Source organism: Hemicordylus capensis, chromosome 1, assembly GCF_027244095.1.
Source record: "Hemicordylus capensis ecotype Gifberg chromosome 1, rHemCap1.1.pri, whole genome shotgun sequence".
In the NCBI taxonomy this organism is placed as follows: domain Eukaryota; kingdom Metazoa; phylum Chordata; class Lepidosauria; order Squamata; family Cordylidae; genus Hemicordylus; species Hemicordylus capensis.
Window position 1 is genome coordinate 124,164,631 of NC_069657.1, and position 12,761 is coordinate 124,177,391.

At 41.2% G+C, this 12,761-nt stretch overlaps 1 protein-coding gene across 9 annotated transcripts in view; it reads right to left on the reverse strand.

Annotated features, from left to right (window-relative positions):
- ABCC8 (ATP binding cassette subfamily C member 8) overlaps nt 1–12,761 on the reverse strand; it is a 155,497-nt gene that overhangs the window by 44,776 nt on the left and 97,960 nt on the right. For all 9 annotated transcript variants that reach the window (XR_008313008.1, XM_053283142.1, XM_053283144.1 and 6 more), the window contains 4 exons: nt 10,951–11,049; nt 9,113–9,197; nt 6,812–6,892; nt 4,196–4,333 (listed from right to left, as the gene is read on the reverse strand). Coding sequence is in view for 8 of the 9 variants with exons in the window: in XM_053283142.1 (XP_053139117.1) it covers nt 4,196–4,333; nt 6,812–6,892; nt 9,113–9,197; nt 10,951–11,049 (403 nt within the window). In the remaining variant the exon portion in view is untranslated. The remainder of the gene's footprint in view (nt 1–4,195; nt 4,334–6,811; nt 6,893–9,112; nt 9,198–10,950; nt 11,050–12,761) is intronic.

Sequence of the window (12,761 nt, forward strand, 5' to 3'; positions counted from 1 at the left end):
AGGGCAACACATTAAACCGGGCCCGGGCAAATGCAACCCGAAATTTGGAAAAATGCAGCGTTGTTAAGTAACTAGCACCTCTATCTCCCCAAGGTGGCAAAATCCCAAAATGTAAAGGGGAGCAAGTCCTATTGGCCAAAGACGTAAGTTCCTGCCGTTCGATATTGTGCAACCGGAGAAATAATATTTCCTTCACCTTATTATATTCCCAAGTGAGGAGTTCTGAAGGAGAAAGGCCCAGTTGGATAATTTTATTATTTACAGATGTTAGCCAAGGGTTAGGATAAGGATCCACCCATAAATATTGGAAAAAAGAAAATTCCTGAATCTCAGAACAGAGTTTACTCCATCGAGCGAAAGTAAGCTCCCAGGCTTTACAGACAATAGAGAAAGACCCAGATTCCAAACATAGAGCAGAATAAGGCACACATCTAGGCACTGCAAAAATTGCTCTTAGAAAAATAGACTGTACTCTCTCCAGTTCAGCTGTTACACCCTGGATCCATAACGGGACTCCAAAAAGCAGTTGGGCCACAATCTTAGCACGAAATACCTGGAGTGACATGGGAACAAACTGGTCCTCTTTAGAGTAGTAAAATCGCAAAAAGGCACTGAGGGTATTGCGGGCTTTATGAATTGAAGACAGCCTATGGGTTTTCCAATTTAGATTATATTGAAATGATATGCCTAAATATTTATAGTTGTAAACCTGCTCAATGTGGTTCTGATTCATTACCCATTTATATAATTTCCTGGATTTAGAGAAAACCAGGACCTTTGTTTTTTTGTAGTTGACTGTTAGTTTGTTGTCATTGCAGTAGCTGGCAAAAGCACGCAGCAGTCGTTGTAAAATCAGTCCTAATCTGGACTGAGATAGCACGGCTGCGTCATCGGCGTAGAGTAAAATGGGCACTCGTTTGTTAGCCAGCTTCGGGGCATGGGAGTCCACACTCTCCAGAAATGGAGCCAAATCATTAATAAAGAGATTGAACAGTGTCGGGGCCAAGACACAGCCCTGTCTAACCCCTCGAGTAGAGGGGATAGAATCAGTTAGGGCCCCATTGATCACATATCTAACCCGTAATGAGGAGTTGGAATAAGGCTGCATCATCAAAAATAGCAATCTCTTATCTATTGTTGTTTTTTCAAGTTTGGACCATAATAAATATCTGGAGATGGAATCAAACGCGGATTTTAAGTCGATAAAGGCAACAAAAAATTTGCATTTGGGGCCGCTAGAGTATTTCTTTGCTAGATGGTGCAGGATCATACAATGATCGAGGGTAGAGCGGCCTGCTCTGAAGCCTGCTTGTTCAATCCCGAGAATTTGATTTTCTGAAATCCATGCCTCAAGCTTATCCAAAAGGTACAGAGCATATAATTTGCCAACCACTGACAGCAAACTAATGGGTCCATAATTGGATGGGTCTGAATGGGAACCATTTTTGAATATGGGAACAACTATTGCTGTTTTCCATTGCTCTGGAACAACACCTGAGCTATTGATCGATGTAAATAAATTTCAACCTTGTTAGGCTCAAGTGAATCAAATGATTTTTTGTTTGTCACTGTTTCGGAAGTGGGCGAACTATCCGATGGATTGCAACCCCTATATCTTTTGGAGGAGAGTGATATAGTCAGGATACCAACCATGGTGAGTTACAAAGCTTTAGCTTATAAAATAATAAAACAGTCAGAAAGAAACTCCTAATTTTCCAAATGTAAGTGAAAATAATAACACTGTAAGTGTTACCAAAAAGTACCAAATGTAAGTGAAAATAATAATGTTTGTGACTGTCTGCCTAATGGCAGGTGGAGGACATTTGGTAGAAGAGGGTTTCATAATAAAAAGAGTAAATTTTCCTGGGCAATAGTAGTATGATCAAAATAACTCAGATCATGATACTGTGAGTGACGAACAAGACATTACTAATCAGGACAGGCATAACAGATACATGGTGGAACAGTGAGAACCAGTGGGACACTTATTCCTGGATATAAATGCTACAGAAAGGGAAAGGGAGGGGTGCCTTGGAGGTGGAGTAGCACTGTATGCTGAAGAGGGGATAGAATCTAGCAAGCTAGAAAACCTAGGAGGACTGGCGTCCTCTACATAAACCCTGTGGGTGACAATACAAGACTTGAAAGGAAATGTGCTACTGGAGACATGCTATTGCCCTCTGGAACAAAATGCTGACAGTGACTGGGAGTTGCAGAAAGAGCTCAGGGAGGCCTCAAGGAGAAGTAGGGCAGTAATCATGGGTGACTCCAATTACCCATACATAGACTGGGTAAATTAACAGTCAGGTAATGACAAAGAGGTCAGGTTTCTAGATATCCTGAATGACTGTGCCCTAGAACAGTTGGCCATGGAACCAACCAGTAGTGATGTGCATGGAACCGGTTTGACACTCCTTTTCTGGGGCACTGAACCAGTTCGAAATGCCAATGTTCAAGCTGGTTCAGAGGCGGTGGATGGTTGCTTTAAGGCACGGGGAGTGTGTCCTTACATCCCCCGCCACGTTTCCCCCACTGGCACTGCTGCCAAAACTGCTGGCGTGAGGTGGCTGAGTACCTTCTTGCCGCCCCGGTCAGCTTAATACCAGAAGTGGCTGTTGCACATGAGAAGACTTAGCAGTCATGGGATAAGGGGACCAAATACATGTGTGGATTGGTAACAGGTTGAAGAATAGGAAACAGATGGCAGGAATAAATGGCCTCAAAGGCAGGATGCTTCTGAGTACCAGTTGCAGGGGTACCCATCTGATATTCCCTTATCAGGAGGTGGTGGCACCTTCTGCCACCATTGCTCCTTCTCCTCCCATTCTCTTTTTATAAGAAGTGAGACAAGCAGGAAGAGCAGCAGGAATGATAGCATGTAGGATGGTAAGGGGTGGGGTGGCTGGTGGGATGGCCAGAGGAGATCGGCACAGGGTATTTGCTGCTGCCTCTGCCAATCTGCCATCTTAGGCAGCCACCTCACTGAATCTCATTAGTAGGTTGGCTCTTTTTAAAACCTATCAGTCTCCAGCTTACAAGAATACATAAAGGTAGTGTCACACACCACTGTATGGATCTTTTTGGCCATGGTAATAACTATAAAGGGACGTGAGAAGCAGTTTGGGATTTTGTCCTCAAAGCTGGTTAGAGTTTGGGAGACTGAAGTGATGTTGGTTTGGAACTACCACTGCTTCTTGGATGCTTGATGATGCATCCATATCATGTTTATTCAGTCTGTTGTTTTATTTGAACAAACCACTGATTATTATTATTTGTACATAGGAACAAGTGTTCAGTGCTCTTTTCTCTGAATGAAACTGACTCTGAACAGCAGTGGAGGAGGGACACCAGTGGCAGCCCAGATTCAGCCCACCACCGCGGCCCCCTAGCCCTGCCCCCTGCGGCAGACGCAGGGGCTGAAGGTTAGTCACTCCTCTGCATCTGACATAAGATGCAGGTGGTGTAGTTTAGCTCGCAAAATCAGCCAGTACTTGTCCTGGTCACACTGTGAATGTTTGTGATTTAGCTACATGGTCCCATTTGCAAGCAAGTTCGTCTAGCCCTGCATTCACAGTGTGGCCGGGAGCGGCTTTCCCTGCCTTTTGGTTGCTTGAACATATATCCCTGCAGTAAATGCTGAGGTGAGGACTCAGTTCCTTCCCAATTAGCACTTTTGGGTTTAATGCAGAGAAACCATTTAAACATGCACTATTTACACCTGATACTGTGAAATGTGTATGTTTTCATCTAAACTTGGGAGCATTCTGTGCCTGAGTTTAATAAGTATGAAACAGTTCTGAGACTTGCATCAGCGCTAAGTTAATGCCTAGTATGGGTTAGTATTTGGATCTATCTATGTAGTTGCTAAGAGTCGACACTGACTTGATGAAACTTAATCAATCAATGGGTTGTCAAGAACTATGGCATGGCAAAGTCACAAATTAACATACGTATTTTGTCAAGACTGCAGTGATAGCCAGATAGGGAAATATGTTCCTAAAGAAAAACAGCTTAATCCCCACATTTCAGTGGGAGAGTAAGCATACTTATATCTCCCACTTTAAAATGAATGGGGTTTAAAACAGCCTTTGGCTGAATCATGTCTATACACTGACGCAAATGTTTGCAAGCACCATGTAAGCATGATTAGGTCACTTTTTGGTTTCTTTATTAAAATAAAAAACAGCTTTATTACCCAATCAGCATGAGGCAGATACTGTAGTTTATGGGTAACCAGAACAACAGTCCTCTTGTCATCTCTTAGCATTTTCAGAATGCCTTCTTGCATGAGATGGTCACTCAGGTGGATATCCAGTGCAGAAAATGGATCATCCTGACCAAGGGAGGAAAATTATCAGGTATAATAATGTAATAATGCAACATTGCTTTTGCAGTATTTAATAGATACTACAGAATATAGTGGGAAAACAGGTGTTTTTTAAACTAGTGGTAGACACCCAACTAAGTTACTCATGAGTAGTTCCACTAAAATTAATGGGACAAGTTAGCAATTGCAATTTTTAAAAAATGATTTAGATGAATTCTATTAAGGCAAAATCAGCAAATTTATTTATGATGGCAGTAGTTTATATTTTTTAATATACCTGTTTGGTTTGGCAGTCTGATATTGAACCAAAACCACCCACCCCGGCCATTCACGAGCTTTTTCATTGATTTTTTTTGTACTGACCCTCTCCAGGGGGCTTCTCCAAGGCCGTGGGGGGTCCTCCAGAAGTTCCCCCTCCCCCATGGGTCTCCATTATGCCTCAAATTCCCTGTCCAGGCAGTCTTGGGACCGTTCAGGGCCTCACCGTCGTCACTGTGGCCATTTTGGAGGCTGCTGCACATGCCTAATGTGTCTCTGTGTGATCTGGGCCCTGGCCACACAGATGCCCATTGGGCATGTGTGGAGGCCTCCAAAATGGCCACCATGATGGGGGTGAGGCCCAGAATCGGCCGAAGACTGCCTGAACTGGGCAATTTAAGGCATAGTAGAGGCCTGCAGGGGAAGGGGGAACCTCTGGAGGACCCCACCCCCAGCCTTGGAGAAGCCTCCCTGGAGGGAATAAGTACAAATAATAATATTTTTTTAAAATGAAAAAGCTCATGAACCCCCCCAAACCAAACAAGGGGGATTTGAGGGGGTGCCAGACCAAACTGGACTATATGAACTTTACTGACAACAGAGCTAAAACTAACTGTGAATCATCAACAAATGGAAACTACTTAATTTTTAGACTTAAACGCAGAAGCACTTTAAAAGCTATTTCGCAGCAGCCCCATCACTACACCATCGGGGCTGCCTTTGAGGTTGCACAGCAGCCCTGGTAGATGCTTAGCATAGGCAGTGGACTGTATAGAATGTGATTTGTCTGCCCTGCAATCTTTGGGTAGACAAATACAAATCTCCTTGCCTTGTATTAGGGGTTAGAATTTCTCTGAAATTTCTCTGAAATTTCTCTGAAATAATTTCTCTGAAATTATTAATAATTTCTCTTATTATTTTGGGAATTTTGAATAATGGTTTGAATGTACAAATATCAAAACTAAATTTTTGAAATAAAACAAAAATCCAATATTCATTAGCATATCAACATTGATCCTTGTTTTATAGCATACTTAGAATTGTTAGTGACATTTTCTTCTCTGCTGATCTTTTTCAGAGCCATTCCTTAACTACAGTATGTGTATTATTCATAGATGCAGATTGTATGTGTACAGATCTAAAAATATCCCTATGAATGTCTTGATAGATTATTAGCTTTGATTTTAATCAGCCATAGTGTACAGAAGTACCACTGCTTTACTTAAACAGAATGTTGGGATTTTTCTAATTTGTAAATACTCCCCGCCCCGCCCCCGCTAATTGTAAGAACCTTTTAGTCCTTTCCAGCCTGAAATAGCAATCTGTTCTGGGTATAAGAGCTCAGAGGTTCCCAACCAAAAACAACTATTTTAATGAAATGAGCTAATCCACATTCACATTAATGTGTGCATATGCAACAGTGTCCACCATTTAAATTAAAATGAAGGCTTTCCAATTTGTCTGAAAAGCCACATGGTATTTTGTATCAGTGTATTTTTAAAAAATGGTTCATTAAAAATAATAAAAAATAAGCTGCAGATTCTTCTCTGTCTCTCTCTCTTCTTCATCCATCAGGAGTAATTCTAATCACCTTATTTCTTCAGTGTCATATCTTAAATATTAATAAAACATAAAACAAGCAGTGTTCAGGTGAATGACCTTATGGGGGCAGCAGAGCAGAAGTCTGCAAGCCTTTATTGTTGGTATGGACTTAGTCATGGCCATTTTCCCACAGAGGGTTTTTAACTCATATCTCCTCCGGAATGGAGGGTACGTGTTCACATCTTGGCCAGTCCCTGCAAGCTATTGGGGATGTCTTCACACGCAATTTGCGGTTTTCATTGCACATTAGAGTGTAGCCCGATATATATCCAGGGTAAAAAAATCCACTTTTTGCATCAGTTTTTTTTTGGGGGGGGGCACATTGAACTAGCAGTAAAGCAGTACATTCGCAGTAAAGAGCCAGCGTGGTGAAGTGGTTAGAGTGCTGGACTAGGACCTGGAAACTCAAGTTCAAATCCCCAATCGGCCATGATACTTGCTGGGTGACTCTGGGCCAGTCACTTCTCTCTCAGCCTAACCTGCCTCACAGGGTTGTTGTGAAAGAGAAACTCAAGTATGTAGTACACCGCTCTGGGCTCCTTGGAGGAAGAGCGGGATATAAAATGTAATAAATAAATTAAATAAATAAAGCCTGCTATCTGAAAACCCTCATGGTCAACTTACCAGGAATACAACATTTGTCTGTTGGTAAAGGGCTCTTGCCACACTGATTCTCTGGCGCTGGCCTCCAGACAGATTAATGCCCTGGAGTGAAAGACATAATAATTCAGTTGCAAAGACTACATAATCAATTATGAGGCATCATTGCTCAGATTTGCTTTAGCAACCTCCATCTGATGTTCACCAGATGTATTTCAAATATCGTGGCTGGAAAAACACTTGTTTTATCAGGCTTTTATAATGTATCATGTTTTAAAGCTTTTAAGTTATTTATGGTAATTTTAATCTGTTTTATATGATTTTACGGTTTTAGTTGCTCTTTGGTTAGACTGCATCTTTTTATATAGTTTTTATATAGGTTGGTACAACAAACAAAGTCAGATACCATGCTGCACTAGTCCCAAAGTGCAGGTGCTCTTGTAGAAGAGCGCAAACATTTTCTGAGTTCGTCCATGCTCCAGAAGTGCTCTGTTAGTAAGGAAACATATCACTGAAGGTCAAATGATGGGTTTTTGCTCTAACAGAGTGCTACCAGAGTGCAGGCAAGCTCCAAAAGTATTTGTGCTCTTTTGCAAGAGTGCCTGCAGTTCGAGACTAGTGTGAGGGCTAGTGCAGAGTAGATGCTTATGTTAGGAGCACCCATACTGCATTAGTCAGGATGTCAGCTAATGTATCCTCAGCAGAATGCAAAGCTAATAAACAAAATGGTTAGTATCTTCATCTCAGGAATATCCCCTTTATTGCTGCTATTGATCATTTACTGTAACATATCATTTGCAAAGTACAAAGTGTTTTATCACTCAATAAATCGCTGATCCTCACAGCAATTCCTGAAAATGAGTCAGAGTTCATTCCCATGACAGAGGTGATGAACTGAGTCCACAAGATAATGAACTGGCCAATCCTCTTAAGCAAGCTTATCTTTCAAAGATTTAATTTAAAAAAAATTTTTTTAGCCAGATCCAGCTATCTGTTCCAGATGCAGGAGCCCCAACACATACACTGAACTCCACTACCAGAAATATCTTCATTCATTTTAATGAAATGAGTTAATCCATGTATGTATTGAAATGAAAATGATGAAATGGATATGTGGGATTTTGACATTCAAATCCATCACTTTATCTTCCTGTGTTGATTTTAGCAATACTATCCCTTAAAACATATACTTCCAGAAGTTGAGACATTTTCTATGCAGTGAAGCACTTCTAGTATGCAACTCAGATTCAAAACCTTTTATTGATTGTGTTTCACTCCCTAGCTTCTCTGCACCTTGTGATTGCTAATTACTCTCCACCCTACAATGTTGTGAGTTATTTATTTTTATTGTTTTCTAAATTACACTTGCCCCCTCTGGGGGAGTTGTCCGAGGCAGCGGCAGGGGGTAGGTTGTCCACAGAGGTTCCCCCTCCACCGCCGGCATCCCTTATTTAAAGGTCATGCCAGGCCACACAGAGGCCCATTGTGCAGGTGCAGCGGCCTCTAAAATGGCCACCGCGCTGAGGGGGAAAGGCGGAAGAGCAGCCGAATTGCCGATTTCTTAAATAAGGGAGGCTGGCGGGGGGAGGGGGAACCTCAGCAGATCCACCACCAGCACCTTGGACAACTCCCGCAGAGGGGGTAAGTGTAATTTAAAAAAAAACAAAAAACAAGCAACCCCCCAGGAATGAATGGGGGGGGTGGGTTTGAGGGGGTGCTGGACTGAATTTCCCCGGTCCATTTTGGGTTCCGTGCACACCCCTAGCCTATACTTCCTTCAACTAGATACCTGTCTCCCTCACTTGAGAAGATTAATCAAAGTTATCATGTCTGCCTGACTGATCTCCTGGGAGCCTGATCCTCCATAGAGATACTGGGTCCTTGTACATTGAGACAGTGGTCACTGAAGAAGAATGAGTTTTGCCCCCCACCTCAGCTCCATCTCTAACAGAAGCCCCATGATTTTCTCATATAGCATTTACTTCTATAATATACTTTATAGAAGTATTCTAGAAGTATACTTTATTTTAAACAAAACCTTTCATATCAGAAAATCCAATTTAAATGAGATTATGTACTTGCTTGAATATCTCCAAATCAAACATTCTAGGTAACTGAGAATTGTTGTTTTTACTTCCTAAATATACACCTACACTTCATACCAGGAACTCTGACTGCAGTGTGTACAAAATGTCTTCATAGCTCAAATAGCAGCAATGTTTATAAAGCTTTCCAGCTAATGATCAGAAAGTGTATTTGCTTTCCAAAATGGATTTCTCAAATAATAGTAGACTTTTAAGAACCCATGACAGGTTGGTTACTAACCCTCTCTCCAATCTGGGTTTGATCTCCATGAGGAAGTATGTCAATATCAGGCTGAAGAGAGCAAGCATCAATTACTGCTTTATACCTGTGGAAACAGAACTGGTAATGCACCATTCACTGGGAGACTGCATCACAAGCATTTTTTGCTTGCTTTTAAGAGCAAAGATTAATCAGCTGGAGAAGTCACACGCTGGAAAATACATGTTTGCAAAACACTAATTGTTCTAATGGGAACTCTTTCTGTCACAGGCAAAGACCATTTTAGTTAATTATGCATGACAGAGTGTCCAAAGGTTAAAAATAGATGAAATAGAAAAAAACCTTTCCTAGTTTTGCTGCTGGTTTTGATCCGGAAATATATCTATGAGGCTAACCTGCACCCTTTAATTAATTTATTTAATTTATTTATTTAATTATACCACCCAACTCCGAAGGATCTAGGTGGTTCACAAAAATAAACAAAACAAAAATAATACAAACTATTAAAACAATTTAAAACATTCAAAGATTACTAAAATACTGGCTTAAAAATGTGTCTTAAGGGCTCTTCTAAAGGCTGGTAAAGATGTTAAACCATGAATATCTACAGAGAGCACATTCCATAGCCCAGGAGCAACAACAGAGAAAGTCCATTCCTGAGTCACCGCCAGACGAGCTGGCAGCATTCGGAGATGGACCTCTCATGGTCCAGTGACAGGCACTGAGTTGTGATGTCTTTGTGCCATGCAGCAGCTGGGCAAACCTTAATGAGCCACTGTGGCTTGCTAAGCTTTGTCTAATTGCTACCTGGTATAAAGAGATCACAGTGCAGAGAGAAGTGCCAGGCCAAGACGTTTTTATACCTTGCAGTGGCCAGACAAAGCTTAAAAGCAGCTAATACATTGGCTGTGGACATGGAGGTGGAGGACCATGGTGGGAGAAGAGAGGCTGCCACAGAGGTGTCGCCACAGAGGGGGCTGGTTGTGGAAGGGGGTGCGAGGCCACAGGGGAGAAAGGCAGCTGGTGAGCTGATGATGTGGCTGTGGTGACAGCCGCCAGGTTTATAACAGAGGCTGCTACCAATGTTGTTACACCACAGTTACTTACTATTGCCCCAGCAGAAGCAAGAAGTGGTGAGCAGACAGGGAGACCAAGGGCAAAAAGATGGATGAACCTTCCTGTTCCTTTCTGTGCAGTAGGGATGTGCACACACCTGCTTTACTTGGTTCAGTTCGAATCTGAACCAGATTCAAACCAGATTGGGCATGTTCAGTTTTGGCACCCCCTCGAACTGGCCAGTTTGAATTTGAGCCAGTTTGGCCCCGGTTCGAGGGAGGAGAGGGATGATAAAATTGAGTTTTAAAAGTAATGACTTACTGCTGCAGAGGGCTGCGGTGGTCTTGGGGGTGCTGTGGTGGCTGCAGGGGTCTCTGGCAGCTCCCTTTCCCCCACCAGCCTCCCAAGTCTCCCTGGGCTGGTTTGGCCTATTTTCGTCCTCTCTGCATGTGTGGTGGCCATTCTGGGGCCACTGCACACACACACACTGGCCATTTGCGTGACCCAGGTCACACAAATGGCCTGTGTGCATGTGCGGTGGCCCAAAAAATGGCAGCTGACCTTGAACTGAACCAGGCCCAAAGTTATATTACACTTGTTGGCAATTGAGGACTGATAGGAAAGGAAGGATTCCTGATTAATACAATTCATTTCTAGTCAAACTCAAAGACAGCTCCTGACTTAGCAATTTAACAGCTGAACTCTGTATCCAGGAAAGAAATATAGTTTGTCAACAAACAATTAAAAAACACACCACTGAGTATTTCTATTATTTGCATTTACAAGGCACTTAAATATACTACCTTTGTTTATTGAAGGGGCTTTCAAAAGTGATATTCTCCTCCACAGTAGCATTTAGCAACCATGGTTTCTGGGAAGCATATGCTACTGGCCCTCTTTTTCTGTTAAAAAAAAAGAAGAAGAAGTGCAGATGCTTCTAGTTATGATTATTTTGCTTAAACAAACCCTGCAAATGAATCTTCACTAATGCATTCATTAAATGTCTCCTTTTGAAGACAAAGTTCTCCATCTCTCTCATCTCTCACAAAAGATACATTACTAATATATTATTATTATTTATTATATTATTATTATTATTTCAATTTCTATACCGCCCTTCCAAAAATGGCTCAGGGCGGTTTACACAGAGAAATAATAAATAAATAAGATGGCTCCCTGTCCTCAAAGGGCTCACATTCTAAAAAAAACCCACCAAGATAAACACCAGCAACAGTCACTGGAAGTACTGTGCTGGGGGTGGATAGGGCCAGTTACTCTCCCCCTGCTAAATAAAGAGAATCACCACAGTAAAAGGTGCCTCTTTGCCCAGTTAGCAGTATATTCCTTTTGTAAGAAGGATTTGCCCTTCCTATAATCTATAGTCAGGTTTCTCTGTAGTAGTTCTAGTTTCTGCTTCAGCAATGCAATATTTAAAAGACAACTAAATAAATAAATATCCTTTCAAGAATATGTGAGGGGTGGCAAAAGCTATGGTGTGTTGATCTGGATTATCATTAAATTACCAAACTAATTAAAAACCAAGGATGGCATTACTGAAAATACTTGATCACTGAACAGAAAGGAATGTGTTCAAGCCCGTATGTCTTTCTGACATAAGCAGCATAGATCAAATTTGTTATGCTAACTGGATAATGGCTCCAGTCACTATCAGTTTGGAACTGTATTTTACATCTCTCATTCCACTGAGAAGGTCGCTCTGCTACTAAACCTCTTGTCCTTCCCAAAATCTACAAATGTAATGCCCAAAAGTGGTCTTAGATTTTGTTTTGTAGCACTAACTGAATCCCAATGAGGAAACTTTCTGTTGAAAGTGAGAATATTCAATACCACTTGATAAACTTCTAAAACGAGGCAATAGTCTGCCTTGCTGACTGATTTAACCTATAAAGTATCACTATCCAAAGTGATATCAAAGTGAGGTAGATTTAATATCAGGGTATCATTTGACAAGTTTGGTTTTCTGTAAGACTGAATTAAATAATTGTGATTTGATTTATTTCCATGGCTAAATCTCTATTAGACATTAAAGACTTTAAATTTAGATTGTGAGCCCTTTGGAAACAGTTGACCATCTTCTTCTTATTGTTATTTTTCTATATAAACTGCTTTGAGAGCTTTCTTTGGTTAAAAACTGTACTACAACAACAAAATTCAGAGTCTTTATAATAAAATCAGTTTGGGAATTTATATGTTGCATTTGTTGGCTGATTAACTGTCATTGTTCAGTCAAACATTCAGAAAATGAAGAATCTAAAGATATTTTTGGCTTTTTATGAGAAGGTGGTAGTTTGGCATCTTCAGACACAGATGGTGACTCCTCAGCAGAAGTAAGTGGTGAAAAGAGTCAATCTATTAGCAACAGGAACTGACTAAACAGATGTCGCTTCCTAGGCAACTGTCTGAGGAAAGAAAACTTCAATTTTACACTGCTTAGGTGAAGGTAGGGTAGAGAAATCAAATGCATGACAGGACCTCTTATTTCCTTTTGTAACCAATAAAAATAAGAGGTAAAATTTTAATGCACATTTCAAATGGGATGAGTCCACAAAACTCTACAGATACTGATTGGCCTCATTCCTGCAGATTAGGTAGC